This window comes from Trachypithecus francoisi, unplaced genomic scaffold (genome assembly GCF_009764315.1).
Source record: "Trachypithecus francoisi isolate TF-2019V2 unplaced genomic scaffold, Tfra_2.0 Lachesis_group5, whole genome shotgun sequence".
NCBI lineage: Eukaryota > Metazoa > Chordata > Mammalia > Primates > Cercopithecidae > Trachypithecus > Trachypithecus francoisi.
In genome coordinates this window covers 104,834,749-104,861,687 of record NW_022681470.1, presented here as the reverse complement: position 1 = coordinate 104,861,687, position 26,939 = coordinate 104,834,749, and the positions used below count along the sequence as shown (strand labels likewise).

Genomic DNA, 26,939 nt, shown 5'->3' with positions numbered 1-26,939 from the left:
TGGAATCCACCTTAGTGCCATTTGTTGCTTTCCAGAAGAAATGCAACTCAGAAACAAAAAGAAAACAAAACAAACAAAAAGAGGCCGGGTGCAGTGGCTCACGCCTGTAGTCCCAGCACGCTGGGAGGCCAAGGTGGGCGATCACTTGAGGCCAGGAGTTCGAGACCAGCCTGGCTAACATGGTGAAGCCCCATTTTTAGTCTCTACTAAAAATACAAAAATGAGCCAGGCATAATGGCATGTGCCTATAATCCCAGCTACTCAGGAGGCTGAGGCAGAATTGCTGAAGCCTGGGAGGCAAAGATTGTAGTGAACTGAGATCACACCACTGCATTCCAGCCTGGACGACAGAGTGAGACTCTGTCTCAAAAAAACAAGGAAAAAAAGAAAGAAAGAAATACAACTCAGGGTGGCCACCAGAAAACAAGTACATAGCCAGGGGAGGCCTTGAGGCTCTGGGTTATCTTGAATGTGTAAAGTGGCGAAGGTTTTAGGGAACAAATGAGCAATGAGGGTTGAGAAGAAGGTTAGAATTAAGTAGAATAACCAGTATAGGGTTAAGGGGAAGAGGGAAAAAACAGCTTGGTATAAAACTTGAATTAGATACCAAAAAATTGGGTAGGAGGGCATGAAGAAAATAAAAGAAAGAAAGGATTAATCAGAGGAAGATTAGGATTGAATAGCTAGGATGAGAACTAGGCAAGTTTAAGAGGTGTTCTGATGAAGGTAGAGACGTGGCGCCTATGACTACTCTACTGCTGAGAGTATAATAACATTATACGCCATATAAAACAATGGGAGAAAAAGAGAAAAGAACATCAATAATCCTACCATCTTAAATAAGCATTATTATTATTATTTTGGTACATCCTCTTTGTTATTGTTTTCTATGTGTTTGCGTTTAATATCTTTATTGGATTTTAAAAATCAGAGCAATACATGCTAGTTGTAGAAATAAAAACTGCACCAATCTCCCAACCCAACCTCCCAGAGGTACATAAATGGAATCATACAATATGCAGTCTTGAAAGTTAATAGTTTGTTGTGACTAAAAATATTTTTCATGTCAGGTACGATGGCGCACACCTATGATCCCAGCCCTTTGGGAGGCCAACGTGGCAGATTTCTTGAGCTCAGGAGTTTGAGACCAGCCTGGGCAACATAGTGAAACCCTGTCTCTACAAAAAATACAAAAATTAGCCAGCTGTGGTGGTGTGCTCTGGTAGTCCCAGTTACTTGGGAGGCTGGAGTGGGAAGATCATTGGAGCCTGGGAGATGGAGGCTGCCGTGAGCTGAGATCACACCACTTCCAGCCTGAGGGACTGAGTGAGACCCTGTTTCAAGAAAAAAAAAAAAAAAAAATTGACATGACTATAGTCATAGTATATAGTACATTGTACAATGTTTGTTACTTAACATTATACAAATGATTACTATGTCTTTCATCTCTTTGTATTAATAACAATTAATGTCATTTTAACTTAGGTTAAAATGTTCCATACAAACATTAAAGGAAAAAGACTTTCAAGACCATTTAAAAAGAGGAAGATGATGGCTAAAAAGCACACGAAAAAGAGTGCCACATCAATAGAAAAATCCAAATTGAAAAAAAAAAATCAGATACCACTTCACACCTACTAAAAAAGGCACACAATAACAAGCACTGTTAAGGACATGAAGAACTGGGAACCCTCATACGGGGCTGGTGGAAATATAAAATGGTATAGCCACTTCGGAAAAGTGGCTTGGCAATTTCTTAAAAAGTTAAACAAACTAACCATATGACCTAGCAATTCCACTCATAGGTTATCTGCCAAAGAGAAATGAGAGCAAATGTTCATATAAAGACTTTAACGTTAGGCCAGGTGTGGTGGCGCATGCCTGTAATCCCAGCACTTAGGGAAGGTGAGGCAGAGAGATTACCTGAGGTCAGGAGTTTGAGACCAGCTTGGCCAACATGGTGAAACCCCATCTCTACTAAAAATATAAAAATCAGCTGGACATGGTGGCTCAAGCCTATAATCCCAGCTACTCGGGAGGCTAAGGCAGGAGAATCATTTGAACCCAGGAGGCAGAGGTTGCAGTGAGCTGAGATCGCGTCACTGCACTTCAGCCTGGGCGACAGAGCAAGACTCCATTTAAAACAAAAACAAAAACAAAAACAAAACAGACTTTAACATTAATGTTCATAGCAATATTATTCCTAATAACTCCAAAGGAAAATGATCTAAATGTCCACCAACTGGTGAGTGAACACAATGGAATACTACTCAGCAATAAAAAGGAGTGAAATACTGATACGTGTGCAACATGGATAAACCTCAGAAGCATTATGTAAGTGAAAGAAGACACAGGCAAGAGTCTACATATTACATGACTCTATTATATCAAATGTCCAGAAAAGGCAAACTTATAAAGACAGAAAGCATATCAGATGTTGCCTTGGGACTAGCTGGGGGTGGCAGTTGGGATTGACTACACACAGCTTTGAGGAAAGTTTTTGAGTGATAGAAATGTTTTAAAACTGGATTCTGGTGGTGATGGCACAACTTCATACATTTACTTAAAAAGTGAATTGTGGGCCGGGCGTGGTAGCTCACACCTGTAATCCCAGCACTTTGAGAGGCTGAGGTGGGTGGATCACCTGAGTTCAGGAGTTCGAGACCAGCCTGGCCAACATGGTGAAACCCCATCTCTACTAAAAATACAAAAATGAGCCAGGCGTGGTGGTGGGCACCTGTAATCCCAGCTCCTTGGGAGGCTGAGGCAGGAGAATCACTTGAACCCAGGAGACAGAGGTTGCAGTGAGCCAAGATCATGCCACTGCACTCCAGCCTGGCAACACTGCAAGACTGTCACAAAAAAAAAAAAGAATTGTGGCCAGGCGTGGTGGCTCAAGCCTGTAATCCCAGCATTTTGGGGGCTCAAGGCAAGCAGATCACCTGAGGTCAGGAGTTCAACAGCCTGGCCAACATGGTGAAACCCCATCTCTACTAAAAATACAAAAATTAGCTGAGCGCGGTGGCACAAGCCTATAATCCCAGCTACTACTCAGGAGGCTTAGGCAGGAGAATCACTTGAACACAAGGGGCAGAGGTTGCAGTGAGCCAAGATCCCACCATTGCACTCCACTCTAGCATGGGTGACAGAGCAAGACTCCATATATATATAATATATTTGTACATTTACAAAAAAAAAAAAGAAGAAGAAGAAGAAGAAGATAAAGAGCCTGCTTTGAACTACTTCTGGAATAATATTTTAAGAACAGTGAAATTTGGAATCTAATACTGAAAAAGTATTGGTACAACAAAAGAATTTGTAAAGTCTCTTGGCTTTACAAAATATAACTACATTTGTTCTCATTACAGTATCATCCTGATTGAGCCTATGTCAAAGGACAAGTTGAAAACAGTCATATGTTTGAAAGGCACGAAATGAAATGAAATGAAATGAAATTGAATTACCATTGCCTATCTTCAAACAAAAAGAATGAAACAGAAGAGGGTGGGCCTCAGTTTGGTTTTTATGTTACTACGCTGCTACCTAGTGGTCATTTATAAAATGGCAGGACTTGGGTTTTTGGTTTTTGTCTTGGATTTGTTTAGCCATGTCTGTACACCACAGCAAATACCTAAACGCTAACCGATGTGTGGGTTAAATATCTGAATGTATTGCTGAATAATTTATGCTTTATAAAAATACTATAGTGGCAAGAACTGGATTGAAAGTTTTGAAAAATGGCTTTCAGTCCCTGATCGGCTGGTGTCAGCTTTGTGACTTTGAGCCAGGTCAAAATTAATCCATGGGTACTATCCTGTTCCACAGTTTTAGGAGCAGCTCTGTAAGGTGAGTTGGCCTTGGGGCCAGCTCCTTAACTGCTCTAAACTTTAGTGTCTTCATCTTGAAAATGGGGATAAACAATCCCATCCCTAGGCTAGTTGTGACAATTAAATGTGACAATGCATATACAAGTACTATCTCAGAACATACCTCAGGAAAAGTTAGAATATGACTTTCCCTCTCAGAATGTGCCTAATGGGGAACAATCCTTTATCTGTCAATTAAAATTAGTTACTCCTTCCCATCGTATCCCAAAGCAACAAGCAAAAACACCAGAAGTTCAGAAAAGTAAATATGATTCTTAAAATGATCCACTGATTTGAAAAATAAATTTGAACAATTTAAAAAATAATCAATAAAGCATAGCAGCTGGAATTTTACAAATCACTTGAAACTTGGAAATGCTAATTATTTTAAAACAGTAAGGTAGTGACCAAGATGTCAAAAGGTGAATGTTCTAGCTCATCCTCTCATCACTGGTATCTTATGGAGTTCTGACATGTTTAAGGTATGCCAGTCAGCATAATGCTGACCACAGAAAGTATAATTCTTTCATTTTCCCAAGAATTTTTTTTTTTTTTTTTTTTGAGGCGGAGTCTCGCTCTGTCGCCCGGACTGGAGTGCAGTGGCCAGATCTCAGCTCGCTGCAAGTTCCGCCTCCCAGGTTTACGCCATTCTCCTGCCTCAGCCTCCCGAGTAGCTGGGACTACAGGCGCCCGCCACCTCGCCCGGCTAGTTTTTGTATTTTTTTTTTAGTAGAGACGGGGTTTCACCGTGTTAGCCAGGATGGTCTCGATCTCCTGACCTCGTGATCCGCCCATCTCGGCCTCCCAAAGTGCTGGGATTACAGGTATGAGCCACCTTGCCTGGCCCACCCTAGATTTTATTCAATATTTCACAGGTCAGAGAACTAGTTTTCTTCTTTAACTGAAGGGTTTCTACTACCACTTTATTTCTTCACCCATTAGGATATTTCCTTAGGATGCCAACATATCTAGATGACTAATTTTAGTTATTACTTTCCATGCAGCAGATAGATGTTTTGGCATTACTTAGTTTTTAAAACAGCTTTATTAAGGTGTAATTTAGATGTCACAGAATTCACCTATTTAAAGTGTAAAACTCGATGAGTATAGTAAATTTAATCAATTGTGCACCCATTGCCACAGTCCAGTTTTAGAACAATTCCAACATATATATATATACTTTACATGTGACCAGCTCCATACTGAAAAATTTATTGGACAATTAACCTGTGCATTTTAAACCATCTAAATCTAGGACCCAGCCTAGACATTATTTTGAATAAATCAAGCTTTAAGGAAAAACAAATTCTAAACTTTACTCAAAATAGAGATCCATAAAGCACATTCTCCCAAGGGTCTCTCCAGGGGTCTGTAGGCTAATTAAGAATACAAATTTGGCCGGGCATGGGGGCTCAAGCCTGTAATCCCAGCACTTTGGGAGGCCGAGACGAGTGGATCACGAGGTCAGGAAATTGAGACCATCCTGGCTAACCCAGTGAAACCCCGTCTCTACTAAAAAAATACCAAAAAAAAAAAAAAAAAAAAACTAGCCGGATGAGGTGGCGGGTGCCTGTAGTCCCAGCTACTCGGGAGGCTGAGGCAGGAGAATGGCGTAAACCTGGGAGGTGGAGCTTGCAGTGAGCTGAGATCAGTCATTGCACTCCAGCCTGGGAGACAGAGCGAGACTCCGTCTCAAAAAAAAAAAAAAAGAATACAAATTTGGGGGCGGAGCAAGATGGCCGAATAGGAACAGCTCCAGTCTCCAACTCCCAGCGTGAGCGACACAGAAGACCGGTGATTTCTGCATTTTCAACTGAGGTACTGGGGCCATCTCACTGGGGAGTGCCGGACAATTGGTGCTGGTCAGCTGCTGCAGCCCGACCAGCGAGAGCTGAAGCAGGGTGAGGCATCGCCTCACCTGGGAAGCGCAAGGGGGAAGGGAATCCCTTTTCCTAGCCAGGGGAATTGAGACACACAACACCTGGAAAATCGGGTAATTCCCACCCCAATACTGTGCTTTAAGCAAACGGGCACACCAGGAGATTATACCCACCCCTGGCCGGAAGGATCCCACGGCCATGGAGCCTCCCTCATTGCTAGCACAGCAGTCTGCGATCTAACCGAAACTGCAGCAGCAAGGCTGGGGGAGGGGCGCCCACCATTGCTGAGGCTTAAGTAGGTAAACAAAGCCGCTGGGAAGTTCGAACTGGGTGGAGCTCACAGCAGCTCAAGGAAACCTGCCTGTCTCTGTAGACTCCACCTCTGGGGACAGGGCACAGCTAAACAACAAAAGGGGAAGCAGCAGAGGCCTGTGCAGACACGAACGACTCTGACAGCTTTGGAGAGAGCAGTGGATCTCCCAACATGGAGGTTGAGATCTGAGAACGGACAGACTGCCTGCTCAAAGGGTCCTGAACCCTGAGTAGCCTAACTGGGAGACATCCCCCACTAGGGGCAGTCTGACACCCACACCTCACAGGGTGGAGTACACCCCTGAGAGGAAGCTTCCAAAGTAAGAATCAGACAGGTACACTCGCTGTTCAGCAATTTCTATCTTCTGCAACCTCTGCTGCTGATACCCAGGCAAACAGGGTCTGGAGTGGACCTCAAGCAATCTCCAACAGACCTACAGCTGAGGGTCCTGACTATTAGAAGGAAAACCATCAAACAGGAAGAACACCTATACCAAAACCCCATCAGTACATCACCATCATCAAAGACCAGAGGCAGATAAAACCATGAAGATGGGGAAGAAGCAGCGCAGAAAAGCTGGAAATTCAAGAAATAAGAGTGCATCTCCCCCTGCAAAGGAGTGCAGCTCATCGCCAGCAACAGATCAAAGCTGGTCAGAGAATGACTTTGACGAGATGAGAGAAGGCTTCAGTCCATCAAACTTCTCAGAGCTAAAGGAGGAATTATGTACCCAGTGCAAAGAAACTAAAAATCTTGAAAAAAGTGGGAATAATTGATAGCTAGAATAATTAATGCAGAGAAAGTCATAAATGAAATGACAGAGATGAAACCATGACACGAGAAACGTGACAAATCCACAAGCTTCAGTAACCGACTCGATCAACTGGAAGAAAGAGTATCAGCGATTGAGGATCAAATGAATGAAATGAAGCGAGAAGAGAACCAAATGAAAAAGAAGAAAAAGAAATGAACAAAGCCTGCAAGAAGTATGGGATTATGTAAAAAGACCAAATCTACGTCTGATTGGGGTGCCTGAAAGTGAGGGGGAAAATGGAACCAAGTTGGAAAACACTCTTCAGGATATCATCCAGGAGAACTTCCCCAACCTAGTAGGCCAGGACAACATTCGAATTCAGGAAATACAGAGAACACCACAAAGATACTCCTCGAGAAGAGCAACTCCAAGACACATAATTGCCAGATTCACCAAAGTTGAAATGAAGGAAAGAATCTTAAGGGCAGCCAGAGAGAAAGGTAGGGTTACCCACAAAGGGAAGCCCATCAGACTAACAGCAGATCTCTTGGCAGAAACTCACCAGCCAGAAGAGAGTGGGGGCCAATATTCCGTTCTTAAAGAAAAGAATTTTAAACCCAGAATTCATATCCAGCCAAACTAAGTTTCATAAGTGAAGGAGAAATAAAATCCTTTACAGATAAGCAAATGCTTAGAGATTTTGTCACCACCAGGCCTGCCTTACAAGAGACCCTGAAGGAAGCCCTAAACATGGAAAGGAACAACCGGTACCAGCCATTGCAAAACATGCCAAAATGTAAAGACCATTGAGGCTAGGAAGAAACTGCATCAACTAACGAGCAAAATAACCAGTTAATATCATAATGGCAGGATCAAGTTCACACATAACCATATTAACCTTAAATGTTAATGGACTAAATGCTCTAATTAAAAGACACAGACTGGCAAACTGGATAAAGAGTCAGACCCATCAGTCTGCTGCATTCAGGAGACCCATCTCACATGCAGAGACATACATAGGCTCAAATAAAGGGATGGAGGAAGATCTACCAAGCAAATGGAGAACAAAAAAAAGCAGGGGTTGCAATCCTAGTCTCTGATAAAATAGACTTTAAACCATCAAAGATCAAAAGAGACAAAGAAAGCCATACATAATGGTAAAGGGATCAATTCAACAGGAAGAGCTAACTCTCCTAAATATATATGCACCCAATACAGGAGCACCCAAATTCATAAAGCAAGTCCTTAGAGACTTACAAAGAGACTTAGACTCCTATACAATAATAATGGGAGACTTCAACACTCCACTGTCAACATTAGACAGATCAACGAGACAGAAAGTTAACAAGGATATCCAGGAATTGAACTCATCTCTGCACCAAGCGGACCTAATAGACATCTATAGAACTCTCCACCCCAAATCAACAGAATATATACATTCTTCTCAGCACCACATCGCACTTATTCCAAAATTGACCACATAATTGGAAGTAAAGCACTCCTTAGCAAATGTAAAAGAACAGAAATGATAACAAACTGTCTCTCAGACCACAGTGCAATCAAACTAGAACTCAAGACTAAGAAACTCAATCAAAACCACTCAACTACATGGAAATTGAACAACCTGCTCCTGAATGACTACTGGGTACATAACGAAATGAAGGCAGACATAAAGATGTTCTTTGAAACCAATGAGAACAAAGATACAACATACCAGAATCTCTGGGACACATTTAAAGCAGTGTGTAGAGGGAAATTTATAGCACTAAATGCCCCAAGAGAAAGCTGGAAAGATCTAAAATTGACACTCTAACATCACAATTAAAGAACTGGAGAAGCAAGAGCAAACACATTCAAAAGCTAGCAGAAGGCAAGAAATAACTAAGATCAGAGCAGAACTGAAGGAGACAGAGACACAAAAAACCCTCCAAAAAGTCAATGAATCCAGGAGTTGGTTTTTTGAAAAGATCAACAAAATTGACAGACCGCTAGCAAGACTAATAAAGAAGAAAAGAGAGAAGAATCAAATAGACGCAATAAAAAATGATAAAGGGGATATCACCACCGACCCCACAGAAATACAAACTACCATCAGAGAATACTATAAACACCTCTATGCAAATCAACTAGAAAATCTAGAAGAAATGGATAATTTCCTGGACACCTACATTCTCCCAAGACTAAATCAGGAAGAAGTTGAATCCCTGAATAGACCAATAGCAGGCTCTGAAATTGAGGCAATAATTAATAGCCTACCACCAAAAAAGTCCAGGACCAGATGGATTCACAGCTGAATTCTACCAGAGGTACAAGGAGGAGCTGGTACCATTCCTTCTGAAACTATTCCAATCAATAGAAAAAGAGGGAATCCTCCCTAACTCATTTTATGAGGCCAACATCATCCTGATACCAAAGCCTGGCAGAGACACAACAAAAAAAGAAAATTTTAGACCAATATCCTGATGAACATCGATGCAAAAATCCTCAATAAAATACTGGCAAACCGGATTCAGCAGCACATCAAAAAGCTTATCCACCATGATCAAGTGGGCTTCATCCCTGGGGTGCAAGGCTGGTTCAACATTCGCAAATCAATAAACGTAATCCAGCATGTAAACAGAACCAAGACAAGAACCACATGATTATCTCAATAGATGCAGAAAAGGCTTTTGACAAAATTCAACAGCCCTTCATGCTAAAAACGCTCAATAAATTCGGTATTGATGGAAAGTACCTCAAAATAATAAGAGCTATTTATGACAAACCCACAGCTAATATCATATTGAATGGGCAAAAACTGGAAAAATTCCCTTTGAAAACTGGCACAAGACAGGGATGCCCTCTCTCACCACTCCTATTCAACATAGTGTTGGAAGTTCTGGCTAGGGCAATCAGGCAAGCGAAAGAAATAAAGGGTATTCAGTTAGGAAAAGAAGAATTCAAATTGTCCCTGTTTGTAGATGACATGATGGTATATTTAGAAAACCCCATTGTCTCAGCCCAAAATCTCCTTAAGCTGATAAGCAACTTCAGCAAAGTCTCAGGATACAAAATTAATGTGCAAAAATCACAAGCATTCTTATACACCAGTAACGACAAACAGAGAGCCAAATCATGAATGAACTTTCATTCACAATTGCTTCAAAGAGAATAAAATACCTAGGAATCCAACTTACAAGGGATGTAAGGACCTCTTCAAGGAGAACTACAAACCACTGCTCAGTGAAATAAAAGAGGACACTAACAAATGGAAGAACATACCATGCTCATGGATAGGAATAATCAATATCATGAAAATGGCCATACTGCCCAAGGTTATTTATAGATTCAATGCTATCCCCATCAAGCTACCAATGACTTTCTTCACAGAATTGGAAAAAACTGCTTTAAAGTTCATATGGAACCAAAAAAGAGCCCGCATTGCCAAGACAATCCTAAGTCATAAGAACAAAGCTGGAGGCATCACGCTACCTGACTTCAAACTATACTACAAGGCTACAGTAACCAAAACAGCATGGTACTGGTACCAAAACAGAGATATAGACCAATGGAACAGAACAGAGTCCTCAGAAATAATACACATCTACAACCATCTGATCTTTGACAAACCTGAGAGAAACAAGAAATGGGGAAAGGATTCCCTATTTAATAATGGTGCTGGGAAATTGGCTAGCCATAAGTAGAAACTGAAACTGGATCCTTTCCTTACTCCTTATACGAAAATTAATTCAAGATGGATTAGAGACTTAAATGTTAGACCTAATACCATAAAAACCCTAGAAGAAACCTAGGTAGTACCATTCAGGACACAGGCATGGGCAAGGACTTCATGTCTAAAACACCAAAAGCAACAGCAGCAAAAGCCAAAATTGACAAATGGGATCTAATTAAACTAAAGAGCTTCTGCACAGCAAAAGAAACTACCATCAGAGTGAACAGGCAACCTACAGAATGGGAGAAAATTTTTGCAATCTACTCATCTGACAAAGGGCTAATATCCAGAATCTACAAAGAACTCAAACAATTTACAAGAAAAAACAAACAACCCCATCAAAAAGTGGGCAAAGGATATGAACAGACATTCTCAAAAGAAGACATTCATACAGCCAACAGACACATGAAAAAATGCTCATCATCACTGGCCATCAAAGAAATGCAAATCAAAACCACAATGAGATACCATCTCACACCAGTTAGAATGGCAATCATTAAAAGTCAGGAAACAACAGGTGCTGGAGAGGATGTGGAGAAATAGGAACACTTTTACACTGTTGGTGTTGTAAACTAGTTCAACCATTATGGAAAATAGTATGGCAATTCCTCAAGGATCTAGAACTAGATGTACCATATGACCCAGCCATCCCACTACTGCGTATATACCCAAAGGATTATAAATCATGCTGCTATAAAGACACATGCACACATATGTTTATTGCGGCACTATTCACAATAGCAAAGACTTGGAATCAACCCAAATGTCCATCTGTGACAGACTGGATTAAAAAATGTGGCACATATACACCATGGAATATATTCAGCCATAAAAAAGGATGAGTTTGTGTCCTTTGTAGGGACATGGATGCAGCTGGAAACCATCATTCTTAGCAAACTATCACAAGAACAGAAAACCAAACACCGCATGTTCTCACTCATAGGTGGGAACTGAACAATGACATCACTTGGACTCGGGAAGGGGAACATCACACATCGGGGCCTATCATGGGGCGGGGGGGAGGGAGGAGGGATTGCATTGGGAGTTATACCTGATATAAATGACGAATTGATGGGTGCTGACGAGTTGATGGGTGCAGCACACCAACATGGCACAAGTATACATATGTAACAAACCTGCACGTTATGCACATGTACCCTAGAACTTAAACTATAATTAAAAAAAAAGAATACAAATTTAAAATATAAATTAAGAATAAAAAATACACAAACACCAATACACATATGTATTTTGAATAGTGTATATTGTATAATTCATTATAGTTTATTTCAATAGGCATAAGTTTTTTTTCTTTTTTTAAGAGACAAGGTCTCACTCTGTCATCAAAGCTAGAGTGCAGTGGCACAGTCATGGCTCACTGCAGCCTCAAACTTGTAGGCTCAAGCCATCCTCCCACCTCAGCTTTCTGAGTAGCCACGACCCCAGGTGTCCACCACTACACTCAACAGGCATAAAAATTAATTTAAAAAATGTTTCCAGTTATGACTATCTTTCATCCAATCTCAAACTTATTTTTTTCAATCTTTTAAATATGATGAGGTGGAATAAGTTGCCCAGAGACTTAACATTTTTATCTCGTATGTTTTAAATTTATGGAAGGAATATTACCCGTTTGTGATTTGGCCGTGCACACTTTTGCGGGGTTGGACTGGAGATGCTGACTTGGGTACTTGCAGGGGAGGTGCTTCTTCCTTAACGCGATATTTAAGAGGCCCCGATTTTGCCTTGTTTTAAAAATTATTCAAGAAATAATTAATTACCATGCCCCTCCTTCTGCAAATCCTGTATTCATGGTGCACTACCTCCAATACAGCATCTATTAAAGACGTACAAATACATCATTGCAAGAATAACAATCTCGGAATAATGAAAATGCCTCTACCTGTTTGTTGTTCCTGTCTTATCTCTAAGTTCATCTAAGTTTCAGAAGGCTAGTTATGTATAAATGAACTCCACTTTGGAAATTCCATTTTTCTCTAGTCCTAGAGAGTTACTAATAACTCCATTCATTTTGACATTTAAATACTATTTTATATTTTTATTTAAGTGTTCAATACGCACTAGTTCAGTCTCCTCAAAATACTAAGTTCCTTGTGGTTAGAATAGTTGTTTCAAACTTTGTGTGTGTAAATGAATAAATTTTACATTTCTCAAGCACCTAGTCCACATCGGGCATAAAAAAGCTATTTAACAAGTACTGTTTAATTAATAAATGATACCTCAGGTTTGTCTCCCTTCCTCCGGATCCCCATGAGATGTACATTTATCACATCGCCCAGATTTACTAGACATTACAGATTTTCTGTTCTACGGCCCCCATAAGAACAGTGCAGGTGCCACACCATATGTCTAGGACATATGGTCCTCAATAGCTGCAATATGAAACTATTTCTATTGCAATAAATCTGGTATCTATTCCTCTCTTTTTGTTTACTAATAGTTTTGATTACAACTTCAAATTTTAAAAATCGAGGATGAAGCCAAATAAAAGGGAACTGTCCCCTTTCTTCTATTTAACCTCATCTTCCACTTTCAAAATTTCAAAAGCATATTAGTAAAAAAAAAGTTTGACAATACAAAATGATAAAGCAAAATTCGCCTTCACCAAAAGTCATCTATTTCCCCTTCCGTGGTTTCCACGTTGAGGCTGATAACTCGGGGCTTCCACTCCGGGCGAGCCTAGAGAACATCCAGTACACACAGGAAGCAGCTGCGCCGGCCAAATGGCGCTGAGACCTGCGCACCTGTCCACGGACCAGCCCACTCGCCAACTCTTTGACCTTGGGTGAGTCTCTAAAATTTGGGTCTCGGGATCTTCCATCTCACCAGGTTGAGTGAGGAGAGCCGTGTATGTGTAAGCACTTTGTGAAATCTAAAGCACGAGGCAAACTTAAAGCATTGGGGGGGGAAGGGCGGGGTCCTAGAGAAGTCTTTGTGCCTGCCTAAGAGAGCCTTTTCAGTTCCCCGCAGCAGCTTCCAAGGACTTCCCACCAAACCCCCGGCCGCTCCGGCTCCTGCATCGCAAATCTCGCGGCTCCGCCTGCAGCTGCGGTTTCCCCCCGCCTTCCCGCCAGCTACTGAGCTAGCAGCCCACTGCGCACGAGCGCCAGCCTGGCTCAGAGAAGCCCGCCAAGACAGGGCCTTTCAGCGCCTGCTAACTGGCGCTAGCCCTAGGGCCGCCTGTCGGTCTTAAACGTAAACAAGAGCTGCCCTTCCCTCTTCCAAGACCTGCAAATCCGAGATTCCTTTCCTCCAGAAGCCCCGCCGCCTTCTAAGTTTCTCCCCAGCCTCAGCCACGCCCCAGCTAGCAAATAACGGGTCCTCCACGCCCCCTCGCTTCGTATTTGATTTCGAGCGCGCCATACCTGAGGGCGGCTGTGATTGGTTGGAGGTGAGCGAAGTTCCTATATGATTGGCTGATAGCGGGTAGGATGGGTGACGGCCAAGGCGGAGAATTATGGGCGGGATTAAGACTGCAAGAGCTGAGTGATGGTTGGTTCCTGAACAAAGAGGGCGGAGTAAAAGGCGGAAGCAGAATTTGGGGCGGGGCCTTGTGGAACTTGGGGGACGCAGCGAGATGGAAGTAGTTAAGTGTCCGGAGCACGGTAAGGGGCCAGGGTCTCAGCGTCCCCTGGGGCCTGTTAATTTAGCGTGGCGTAATCGTTGTTCACTTTCTTCTCTCTTCAGGGACTTTCTGCTTTCTTAAGACCGGCGTCCGCGATGGCCCGAATAAAGGAAAGAGCTTCTACGTGTGCCGGGCAGACACGTGCAGCTTCGTGCAGGCCACCGAGTAGGTCTCGACCTGGGCCCCACTCCCTGTGGCTGCCTCCCGAGAGGAGCTGCCGGCTCCCCGCTGTCGGGGGCCACAGGGACGAGGAGTGGTGGGGCCCTGGTCTGCGGTATCAGGACCCTTTAAGCAGTTGGTGATCCCAGGGCAGCGTGGCGTGTTCGGAAGACGCCCAGCTAATTCTGGCTGTGTGACCCGAGGCTGGTTACTCTCCCTCTCTGGGCCGATGGTCTCCCTACCTGTAAAATTGAAGATCGGTGTTTTCCAGCTCTGGGTTTCTATTCACCTGACAGGACTTAACCACTCCCTTCTCCTGCTCAGACAGTCCCTCCCCCTTTAAAGGAGTAAGGACACACAGCAGACATGGTGGAAAATAATTTGTCAGTGTTTTGCACTAGTTTTAGGCCCGACTGTTTTTTTAAATGTTTGAGCTTAAAACACTCTAGTGATTAGTTGTTAGCCTTTTTATTTTAAAATACGAGTCTCTGCATCTAAATGGTGAAATTGATAATTCAAAGAAATTAGCGCTGGAAGAAACAATGGAGGGCCTGGCGCGGTGTGTGATGCCTGTAATCCCAGCACTTTGGGAGTCCAAGGCGAGCGAATCGCTTGAGCCTAGGAGTTCGAAACCAGCCTGGGCAACATGGTGAAACTTCGTCTCTACAAAAAATTAAAAAAAAAAAAAATTGGGCATGGTATCACACGCCTGTAGTCCCAGATACTCCTGAGGCTGAGGTGGGAGGAGAGAGTCAGAAATGTTAAGCATCTTCTCTAAAGTAAGGAAAGTTAATAGTTTGTCAAGTGTTAATGTTTTCACAATACCAAGTGTCTACATTTTCTATGTGAATTTTAAAACTACCGTCGCATCATTAAACATTTGCTCTCCATTCAGCGGAACTTGTTAGAGAAAAGTTATTTTTCCACGTGTCAGATGTAAAGTACATAATGGATATCAGTATTAGAAAAGTGTCCTTTCAGCATGTACACTAACTTCCCGTGTTTCTGTTTCATGAGTTAGATGATTTACACTGAGCCTCTCAGATATAGTACCCAGGTCAAGTTTTGTGAGATAGAAGCATTTTTACGTTTGCAGGAACTCAGCATTAATGGTGGCATAAGATTTGGTTTTACATTAAGAGAAACACTCTTATTTAGGTCCCATCTACACAAATGCTTTGCTATACAAACTAGTACAGTGGTATTTGAAGACAATTATTTGATAAACTTGATTTATTTGGAATATATCTGATAACCAAAATATAGGCCAAAAAAAGTGCCATAGGTATAGGAGAGTACTTTAAACTTGCACTCAGACCTGTTTACTCTCAAATGTTATATATATTTAAATTTTTTCATAATAAGTTGGGAGTGATTAAAAAACTTACCCAAAGCAAGAAGCATATAGGACATATTATTAGAGGTAGGCGTGTGAATAGCACTAAGTGACAGCTCTCAGGTTATTATAGGGAAAGCATGAAGGAAGAGCCTGGGGAAAATTCATACGGGGCCTTAGCCAGCCCTAATTATGTCATTCATAGAGGATCTTAGTGTAGAGGGTACACAGTGCAGTGTAATTTTAAACTTTGAGTCATCAAGAAATAGTTATGCTTTATCTCAGAAAGTGGGTAAAGATGAAAGCTAGGGACCCCTTCCCCAAAGGAATGCCCACAGCTGTGATAATGTGTGGGAATTACCCAGTTATACATAGATTCTTGATGTAAAAGCCCATGGTTTTGGTTTGACTTTAGGATCTTGATCTCTGTTCCTGACCCAAAAATGTTTTCAACTTTTTTCTTTTCTCTAGCATTCCTGTTTCTCATTGCTTATTGCATGAGGACTTTGTGGTAGAGCTTCAGGGTTTGCTTCTGCCACAGGACAAGAAAGAATACAGGTAAGGGTCCAAAAGGAACATCTAAGTATATTTGCTTTTTTTTTTCTCCCTGAAAGAGTTGCAGCCAGAGATGTACCAGGTATGTATTAGGATTGTTCTTTAAAAGTCATTTTAAAAAACAAACAAAATTTGTGTACGTATTAAGTGTCCTTTGGGCTGTCACTCCGCAACTAGTTAATCTGAGAAGTCTGATTTCTAGTAATTTTCACGTAAATGGCTCCACAGTCATCCCTCCCCAACTGTCAAGTAGCTTATAATGTCAGCTGACCATTGGCCACTAACTTGCACTTAACTTGTCAACCTTCTAATTCTGATAATAGAACAAGGTAACGGGTAAAAATGGCTGACAGGTATTTAGTACTCAATAAATGTTAGTTTCCTTTCCTTTATATGGGAATTTGGGAAGGGCAGAGAAGTCTATAGAGATGGGAGATATTTGTCATGAGTATTTGAAGATAAAGTAGGAATTCCCTAAGTGTTACAGAGAGGACATATTTAATGGATTAATATATTGCATTAGAGTACTGAGGCATGAATTATCATGGTGTTTTCAGGGAAAATTTGAACAGAGACTTTAGGAGATAAGGCTGGCCAGGAAGGTAGGGGTCAGGATGTGATAGTCTTTGTGTGATATTCTATGCACTTCAGAATTTATATATTCTAGATCCCCTCCACCCAATTGAAGGCATTTGAGTACCACCTACAATTTTTACATACCTGAGTACCATTCATACTTCTATTTTTCTTAATTTAGTTATGTGTATAGTAAGATACACAAATCTTAAGTTTTCAGCCAGTTGAGTTTTGAGAATGTGTGTACCTGCTCATAAAACCAAGATCCGAGTCAAAATATTACCCCAATAAGTGCCATCAGTCCCCTTCAAGTTAATTTCACCCCTCCCATCTCTACCCCCATCAGCATCGCTGTTCTGATTTTTATCTCTTTAGATGTGTTTTGATTGTTCTTGAATGTTATATAAATGAAATCCTACTGCATGTACTCTTCTGTGTCTGACTTCTTTTACTTAACAATGTGTGAAATTTATATAATATGTATCAGAAATTCATTTTTATTGTGGAGTTGAATTTCATTTATAAATGCACCACTTTGTTTCTTGTGCCTATTTGCCATCAGAAAATCTCAACGTATCTGTTTAAATCTTTTGTCCTTTTTTTTGCATTGAAATTTTTATCAAGTAGTTTTAGATTCACATACAGTTGTAAGGAATAATACAGAGTTATCCCCTATAGACTTTATCCAGTTTCCCCCAATGGTGACATTTGCAAGGTTTAGAAATATATCACTAACAGGATATTAATATTGGTACAACCCACCAGTTTTATTGGTAAAGGTAGTTTTACCTGAACTAATTTATATGTGTATGTGTGTGTATATTTAAATCTATACAGTTTTATCCTGTTGAGTCATGTGTCTACCACTACAGTCAAGGTCCTGAAGCGTTCCATCACAGGACCTCTCTGTTGCCCTTTCTGTAACCATACCCCCTTCCCTCCCTTCTACCCTCTTCACCCCGGCAATCAGGAATTTGTTCTTCATTTCTAAAATTCTGTCATTGCACAATTGTTACATAAATGGAACCATACAGTATAATTTTGGAGATCTTTGCCTGTTTTAAAAATTATGTTGTCTTTTTTTAAAACTGAGTTGGAAGCGTTCTTCATAAATTCTCTATACAGGTTAGGACAGGCATGGTGGCTCACGCCTGTCATCCCAGTACTTTGGGAGGCCGAAGTGGGCAGATCACTTGAGATTAGGAGCTCGAGACCAGCCTGGCCAGCCCACATGGTGAAACCCCATCTCTACTAAATAAAAAAAAGCAAAAAAACAACAACAAAAAATTAGCCGGGCGTGGTGGCACACTCCTGAAGTCTCAGCTACTCGGGAGGCTGAGGCAGAAAAATCACTTGAATCTAGGAGGATTCAGTGAGCTGAGGGAGGTTGCAGTGAGCTGAGGTCCCACCACTGCACTCGAGCCTGGGTGACAGAGGGAGACTCCTTCTCAAAAAAAATTCTCTATACAAGTTATTTGTCAGTTATTTGTATTGTGACTATTTTCTCCCAGTCTGTGGTATGTGTTTTCTTAATTGCTTTTAAAAAAGCAAATGGTTTATTTTTTTATGAAGTCCAGTTTATCATTTTTGTATGGTTTGTGCTTTTTGTCTGATCTCCAAGAAATCTTTGCCTACCCCAATGTCACAAATATTGCCAAGAATTGTCTAGAAGCTTTGTAGTTTTATTTTTGTTTGTTTGTTTGTGTTTTTGAGAGAGAGAGTTTTGCTCTGTCTCCCAGACTGGAGTGCCGTGGTACAATCTCAGCTCACTGCAACATCCGCCTCCTGGGTTCAAATAATTCTCATGCCTCTACCTCCTAAGTAGTCACCAATAGCTAGGACTACAGGTGCTGGGACTACAGGTGCTCACTAATAATTTTTTTGTATTTTAGTAGAGGCGGAGTTTCACCGTTTTGCCCAGGCTGGTCTCGAACTCCTGAGCTCAGGCAATCCACCCATCTCGGCCTCCCAAGGTGCTAGGATTACAGGCGTGAGCCACTGCACCTGGGACGGTTTTTTTTTTTTTTTAAGTAACTTTTTCACATAGGTCTATTATCTACACCTTAAATTACTTTTGTATAGTATATAAGGTAGTGTAGAGGTTCATTTATTTTTACATATATTACCAATTGTTTTAGCATCATGTTTTGAAGAGTTTCCTTTTCCCATTGAAATGCTTGGCATCTTTGTAAAAAATCAATTGATCTAATATATGTAAGTCTATTTCTGGGGTTGCTAATCTGTTCCATTGATCCATTTGCCTATCTGTACATAATTAATCAGATAAAATAGTGTGACTCTTCTGACTTTATTCTTTTGCAACATTGTGTTGGCTATTCTAGGATCTTTGCCTTTCCATATAAAATGTACAATCAGCTTTTAAAAATTTCCACAGAAAACTCTGTTGAGATTGCATTGAATCTATGTAGATCAATTTGGAGAGACTTGTTGTCAATATTGAGGCTTCCAATCCATGAATGTAGTGCATTTATTTATGACTTTAAAAATGTCGGCCGGGCGCAGTGGCTCATGCCTGTAATCCCAGCACTTTGGGAGGCTGAGGCAGGCAGATCACGAGGTCAGGAGATCGAGACCATCATGGCTAACACGGTGAAACCCCATCTCTACTAAAATTACAAAACATTAGCCGGGCGTGGTGGCAGGCGCCTATAGTCCCAGCTACTTAGGAGTCTGAGGCAACAGAATGGCGTGAACCCGGGAGGCAGAGCTTGCAGTGAGCCGAGATCACGCCACTGCGCTCCAGCCTGGGCGACAGAGCAAGACTCCGTCTCAAAAAAAAAAAAAAGTCTCTGAGTATTGTTTAATAGTTTTCATTACAGAGTTCCTATACATCTTTTGTTAAATTTATTTCTCAGTGTTTATGTTTTTTAATGCTGTTGTAAATGGAATTTTTTAAATTTCATTTTTGGATTGTATTCTGCTGGTACAATGGGGCTGGTAAGCCTTTATTGCATGAAGTTATTATATTCTACTGATACTTAAAACCATTTACGTACTACTGGAGGACCTTTACCATACAGACACTGTGGTAGGTGTTAGGAAGCCACTAACAAATTGGATTTTTGATCCAATTTGCATTAAAAGAAGAACTGTGGAGGACAGATTAGAAAGTGAAAATAGGGCAAAGAGACCACTGAAATACTAGCTACCACTGAAAGCCCACTACATACTTTTTTTTTTTTTTTTTTGTAGCGACAAGGTCTCACTCTATTACCCAGGCTGGTCTCGATCTCCTGGGCTCAAGCAATCCTCCTACCTCAGCCTCCCAAAGTACTGGGATTATGGGTGTGAGCCACTGCACCCAGCCTGTTCATTATCTTTTACCTTCATATAATTTGTTGTGATAGATGTCAATATCCCTGTTTACCAGACAGATGAAGAAACTACCATTGAGACAGGTCAGAAAGGGAATCTTTCAGGTCAGAGGACCCATGGTTATAAAGTGGCATTGCTGGGATTTAAACCCAAGTCCAACTGATTCCAGACACACCAGCTTTCTCTTAAGTGGGTGTCTCAGCTCACTGCGACCTCTGCCTCCCAGGTTCAGGTGATTCTCATGTCTCAGCCTCCCGAGTATCTGGGATTACTGGTGTGTGTCACGATGCCTAGCTAATTTTTGTATTTTTAGTAGAGACGGGGTTTTGCCATGTTGGCCAGGCTTGTCTCGAACTCCTAGTCTCAAGTGGTTCACCTGTCTCAGCCTCCCAGAGTATTTGGGATTACAGGCATGAGCCACTGCGCCTGGCCAAATTGTGTCTTATTTTCATGTGAAACCAGCTAGAAAAATGAATGTGCAGCTCTGAAGAAAGGCGTGATTGAGGCCAGAATTTTGAGAACTTGCTGTTAACATTCTTTGTACTAGATGGATGGGACTGAGAGGGGATTATTATTTTAAAATAGAACAAAAAAGTATGTTACATGTATTTCTCTTAGCCCAAATCCAGAACACTATTACTAGGAGGTACTTACTGGAGCTTTAAAAAGGTTGTCTTAGGCCTAGGTGTGGTGGTTCACACCTGTAATCCCAGCACTTTGGGAGGCCAAGGTGGGCTGATCACTCGAGGGCAGGAGTTCAAGACCAGCCTGGCCAACATGGTGAAACTCCATCTCTACTAAAAATACAAAAAATAGCTGGGCGTGGTGGCGGGTGCCTGTAATCCCAGCTACTCAGGAGGCAGGAGAATCACTTTGAGCCGGGAAAGTGGAGGTTGCAGTGAGCCAAGATCACATCATTGCACTCCACCCTGGATGACAGAGCAAGACTCAGTCTCAAAAAAAAAAAAAGGTTGTCTTAGGACAAATAAAAGTAAAAGGCAGTGCTCAACACACAACAAATTAAAAAACACTAACAACAAAAAACCAGGTACCCTGATAGGTGGTATGGACTGGACATTTAAACAGAAATAGATAAGCCTATATATGGATGATGGCTTCCTTAGTGAACATTGAGGGTGTTCAGCCAGAACCCCTGGAGAGTGACCTAGGGGAGTACCCCCTTTCCCTCAGACAGTCTGGGTTTTCTTTTTAAGAACTTAAGTATTTAACATCCTCTAATTAATATTATTATGTTTGGCTTAATATAGCCAGGAGACAGGTGCAACAGAGTAATGGAAGGGAGGTGTAAACTGAGGTGAAGATGCCCATTTTTTCATCCCTTTCTGTGTAGCTGCATTTGTGTGCAGATCTCTAACTGAAACACCAGATGGCACCACTCACCAGCATTTGACTGGCCGTTTGGCGATGGCTTTCTGTGTACAGGCAGTAAAGGAATCTGATAATCTCAGTAGAACCGGGGGAAGAAATCTTGCATTGACGTGAATGATGTGGCACACCCTGGTATACAAATGTTGGACATTGTCATTGAGCTGCTGAGTTCACATTTTCCTTTCTCTCTGTTTCTCACAGAGCTTTCACTCTCAAGGATACAGGGTCAAAATAAATGGAAATATTTCTTTGCTTAGGTGTGAGTAAAACAAGTTTTAGTTCTTTAAATAATTGGTTGTGGTATCATTCTGAGCAAACTATCGCAAGGACAGAAAACCAAACACCGCATGTTCTCACTAATAGGTGGGAATTGAACAATGAGAACACTTGGACACAGGAAGGGGAGCATCACACACCGGTGCCTGTCGTGGGGTAGGAGGAGTGGGGAGGGATAGCATTAGGAGAAATACCTAATGTAAATGACGAGTTAATGGGTGCAGCACACCAACATGGCACATGTATACATATGTAACAAACCTGCACGTTGTGCATATGTACCCTAGAACTTAAAGTATAAAAATTAAAAAAAAAAAAGAAAAATATTCACTTCAAAAAAAAATTAATTGGTTGTGGTGAGATGTTCAAAATGTTTTACTTTTAATAACCCTTGAAACTTCACATGTCTAGAAAACTCCTCGTGTTGTTGACTATTGGGTGAAATTGACCTGCGGATTATCTAGGCCTAGTATAGTGAGCAGGCTGATGATAGAGAGGCAACCAGGCGTGCACCAGACCCAGCCAGAACCTTGGGCCCCACCAGCTGTGAAGGACCCACTGAATAAAGCCATACTTATGAGGCGGTGTACAGTACCATGCACTGCACTGTGCAATGGGAGCAATCCCTGTGTATAAAGGATAGTAACCCTTTGTAATATGTGGAGCAATTACGTTTTCCCAGTTTGCTTTTTGTCTTATAATTTTGCTTATAGTATTTTCATCATATGGAAGTGTAAACTTTTAAAAACTACTGAATTCTTTCTCACTTCAGTCAAAATTACTAACTTCTTTATTTCTCACCTTCAGAGTTTTATCCCATGCTTAGAAAAGCCTTCACTTTAGGACTACAAGAATATTCATCTCTGTTTTTTTCCTAGAACATTTACAATTTCGTTTTTTACTTTTACATTTTTTTTTCCATCTTGAATGTTCATGTAAAAGAATGAGGTAGAAATTTGACTTTATGTTTTTCCAGAGCTGGAGCATGTAAAGATGTGAACTCATAATCCCCAAGGAGCCTTTGACACAACTGGAGTAAGAGTTAGACGTACTGAGATTGGGGTGCACTCTGCACGTTAGAGTGCTAAATTGAAGACGTTCAGATGCCAGATGGTTCTCTGACTCTAAGACATACAGTTCAGGGCTAGGAAGGTTACATAGAAAGTGGACGCGTTGAGACCTGAAGTTGTCCTTGAATGACCTTGACAGTTTTGATGGAGGAAAGGACAAGGAAGTGTTGAGGCAGAACAGCTTCAGCAGAAGTGTGGATGTAGGAATAAGCAGGGTGATCAGCCAGAGTGAACTTGGCATTTCTGTTGTCTATCAAGACCTTGGTATATATCAGGCTTTGCTCTGATTGTATTTTGTCTTCATCATGACCGTATGAGGTATGGACTATATCATTTTGCCATTTTACAGAAAAGGAAACTGCCACAGGGGGCAGTCAGTTAAGGTGTCTGATGTTTCAGAACTAATTCTATGGTAGGGCTGGGATTCGAACCAAGGAGGTTAGTTCTGGAGGCTGAGAGAACCGCAGCCTTGCTAGAGTGAATGCACTTGGCAATGTGATGTTGAGTTGGACGGTTACCTTTAGGAAGATGGAGGATTTGTGTTTTGGTGAAGAAGTCAGGATTGAAGAGGTCTGGCTTCCTCTGGCTGGTTGCTTCATCGTTATTGCCTATAACCTCTGTCCTAGAAAACAATTAATAAACATACTGCAGAAATTAATGCTTTTCTTTATAGTGGAATTGATATTTGCTTTCTCCGCAAAAATATATTTCCACTGCATTCTTTGTTGATTCACAATGTAATAAAACATACCAAACAAACTTTTTATCCTAAAATCAGAAAAGCCCATCCAGATTGATTTTAATTAAAAATGTAAGGGAAAGCATTTTTAGCACTGTGCCTAGCACATAGCAGATGTTCAGTGTGTTTCCTTCCTTCTTTCTCCAACTCTTGCCCTTCTCCTGAAAGTCTACATGGCTTGAGTTTTAAAGCAGACACTACAGTCATGAGTCACTTAGCAATGGGGACATATTCTGAGAAATGCGTCATTAGGTGATTTCATTGTGCGAACGTCACTGTGAACTTACGCAAACCTACTTGATATAGCCTAATACATACCTAGGCTACAGACCTGCACAGTATATTACTATACTGAATACTGCAGGCAGTTGTAACACAGTGCTAAGTATTTGTGTATCTAAACAAAGAAAATGTACAGTAAAAATACAGTATTATCTCATGGGACCACGGTTGTACATGCCATCCACTGTTGACCGAAACATCATCATGCAGCATGTGACTGTGTGGGGAAAAGAGAGGTCAGCCTGTTACTGTGTTTATATAGAAAGAAGTAAATTTAAGAGACTCCATTTGGCTCTGTATTTGAGATGCTGTTAATCTGTGACCCTACCCCCAACCTTGTCCTTGCAAGAGACATGTGCTGTGGTGATTCAAGGTTTAAAGGATTTTGGGCTGTAAGGAATGTGCTTTGTTAAACAAATCCCTAAAGGCTGCTTGTGGTTAAAGGCCATCACCATTCTCTTAAATCGCAGTAAAAGAAAAACATCTGTCTCCTGCCCGTCCCTGGGAAATGGAACCTCTCCGTGTATCTGTATGTCTTACTGCTGATTTACTCCCTTATCTTTTGAGCAATAAATACTGAGGGAACTCAGAGACCGGTGCCGGTGTGGGTCCTCTGTAAGCTGCGCACCGGTCCCCTGGGCCCCGCTTTTCTTTCTCTCTACTTTGTCTCTGTGTCTTATTTCTTTTCTCAAGTCTCTCGTTCCACCTAACGAGAAACACCCACAAGTGTGGAGGGCAGGCCACCCCTTCATGACTGTACTTATGAAATATTCTTTCAGTAAAGATTTCAAGTACTTGATATGCTTTAAACAACAGCAGGGGTTTGTTCTTGATTTATTTCTGTAAGTAGTAGCACCCACTGATGGCAGCTGGTACTTTGAATTTTATGCATTCAAAGCATTTCAGAAATTGTATTACATATGTTTAATATAATATCCTATTGCAATGAGAAAAATTAAACCAGTAAGGTTTTAAAAATTGTGAACTTGGATGGGAAAATCGTGTTTGTACAAGAGGGAGGGGCTGGACCTATTTTCTTTTTAGCTTAACTTTTATGGACTACTTGTCTATTTGGGCTTGTTCATCTTTGTTTATGTGTCCTGGTGAAGTAGTGGCGTCAAGGGACTGGGACCTGCCCAGGACTCCTGAATTAGGATGCAGACTGTTGTGATTCATCTTGTACATCATGGGACTAATTTAAGAAGTTAGAAAAAGAACAATAAATTACACTGAAGGAAAGCAGAAGGAAGGAATTAATGTTGGTAAAAATTACATTTAATGAGTTAGAAAGCAGTATATAGATAATTAATAAAGAAAATCAGAGGCTCACCTGGTCAAGAAGGATAGCACAAATACATAATATGAGAAATAAGGAGCTGCACCACAGACGTATTGAAACGTATGTGAAATGACGTATGCGCAGTTTCACTCCTTGTGCCACTGGTTTTAATAGTAAAGGATAAGAAATAGGTGAACCGCCCACCAAGAGGGTTCTGGTTAAAGATAACGAAACATCCCATACAATGGAAAACCGCAACTGGAAAAAAAATAATAAAAACAAGGGCCTTCTTTACATATATATTACTATAGAAAAATTTTCAAGGTACTAGGTAAAAGTAGAAAGGCAAGGTATTTAGCAGTATGTATGTTATGCTACCCATCTGTGTAGAGGAGGAAGAAAGAATGTATATTGACTTGAATATGCATTTAAAAATCTCTTGGAAAGGTAAACAAAAAACTAATGAGCAGTTACATGTTGGGAGAGAAGTGAACCGGGCAGATAGAGTGTGAAGGGGCTCCTCACTGTGTTTTTAATACTTATTGATTGAATACATTATCTATTTCAACAAACAAAATATTTATTTTTAAAGTTCTTATTTAATCAATTAAATTTTTTGAGGAGTTATTTTAGGTAATGACATAAATCAGTTCTATTTTATGCAGCAATACTTAATTATGTACAACAGGCAAGTCATAGTTGGGAATAAAGAGATTATATATGGTTTTTGCCCTCTAGTAGCTGAAAATATACCTGGACAGTCAGCTATATTTTATAGCTGGACAGTCAGCTTCATTGGGTTGCTGTAAATGTAATTGTGTTTTTTGCCATTAAAAGTAATGGCAGAGAGGCAGTTCATGGATTCAACAGGGAAGGGAATGTGGGGAAACCTTGCCACGCAGGTATGACTTAAACTGGGCCTTGAGGGACCAGTAGGACTTCCATAGCTGGAGCTGGGGAAGATGGTAGACAGATCGGGATGATGAGGATATCCTTTGGATGGGGAAGATGGTAGACAGATCGGGATGATGAGGATATCCTTTGGATGGAGAGTAGTACCCATGCAAAGTCTAGTAGACTGGAGGGTGCATGGCTTAGTTTGGCAGTGGAACAGCATAGACACCTCTGGATAGCTGGAGTATGGGCTGTGTTTGTGTGTGCAGAGACTTTCTTGCACTGGGATGTTAAGTCTGTATTCGCCTTCTTTTATTGGTGGAAAGAGTGTAAATATATACAGAAGTAAGATAGGGTACTGTAGCATGAACTTCAACAATTGCCAGCTCATGGCTACTCTTGTTCTGTATGTATCCTATCCACTTCACCCCGTAACCCCTGCCCTATTTTGAAAGAAATCCCATATAACATTATTTCATCTGTCAATATTCTAGTATGTACCTTTAAAAGATATAGACTTTTTTTTTTTTTTTTTTTTTTGAGACGTAGTCTCGCTCTGTCCACCGGGCTGGAGTGCGGTGGCGCTATCTCGGCTCACTGCAAGCTCCGCCTCCCGGGTTCCCGCCATTCTCCTGCCTCAGCCTCCCGAGTAGCTGGGACTACAGGCGCCCGGCTAACTTTTTTTTTTTTGTATTTTTAGTAGAGACGGGGTTTCACCGTGGTCTCGATCTCCTGACCTTGTGATCCGCCCGCCTCGGCCTCCCAAAGTGCTGGGATTACAGGCGTGAGCCACCGCGCCCGGCCGACTTTTTTTTTTTTTGAAACCAGGCTGGAGTGCAGTGGCGCAATCTCAGCTCACTGCAGCCTACCCCTCCTG

At 41.3% G+C, this 26,939-nt stretch overlaps 1 protein-coding gene and 1 long non-coding RNA gene across 2 annotated transcripts in view; one reads left to right on the top strand and one right to left on the bottom strand.

Moving 5' to 3' along the window:
- LOC117076133 overlaps positions 1-13,844 on the bottom strand; it is a 39,603-nt gene extending 25,759 nt beyond the window's left edge. The window contains exon 1 of the long non-coding RNA XR_004434252.1: positions 13,775-13,844. This is a non-coding gene — a long non-coding RNA (uncharacterized LOC117076133). The remainder of the gene's footprint in view (positions 1-13,774) is intronic.
- A 199-nt stretch (positions 13,845-14,043) lies between these two features.
- The window catches only part of TTF2 (transcription termination factor 2), a 43,401-nt gene continuing 30,505 nt past the window's right edge, over positions 14,044-26,939 (top strand). The window contains exons 1-3 of the mRNA XM_033199209.1: positions 14,044-14,151; positions 14,234-14,336; positions 16,138-16,224. Coding sequence (XP_033055100.1) covers positions 14,124-14,151; positions 14,234-14,336; positions 16,138-16,224 — 218 coding nt within the window. The 5' untranslated portion in view covers positions 14,044-14,123. The remainder of the gene's footprint in view (positions 14,152-14,233; positions 14,337-16,137; positions 16,225-26,939) is intronic.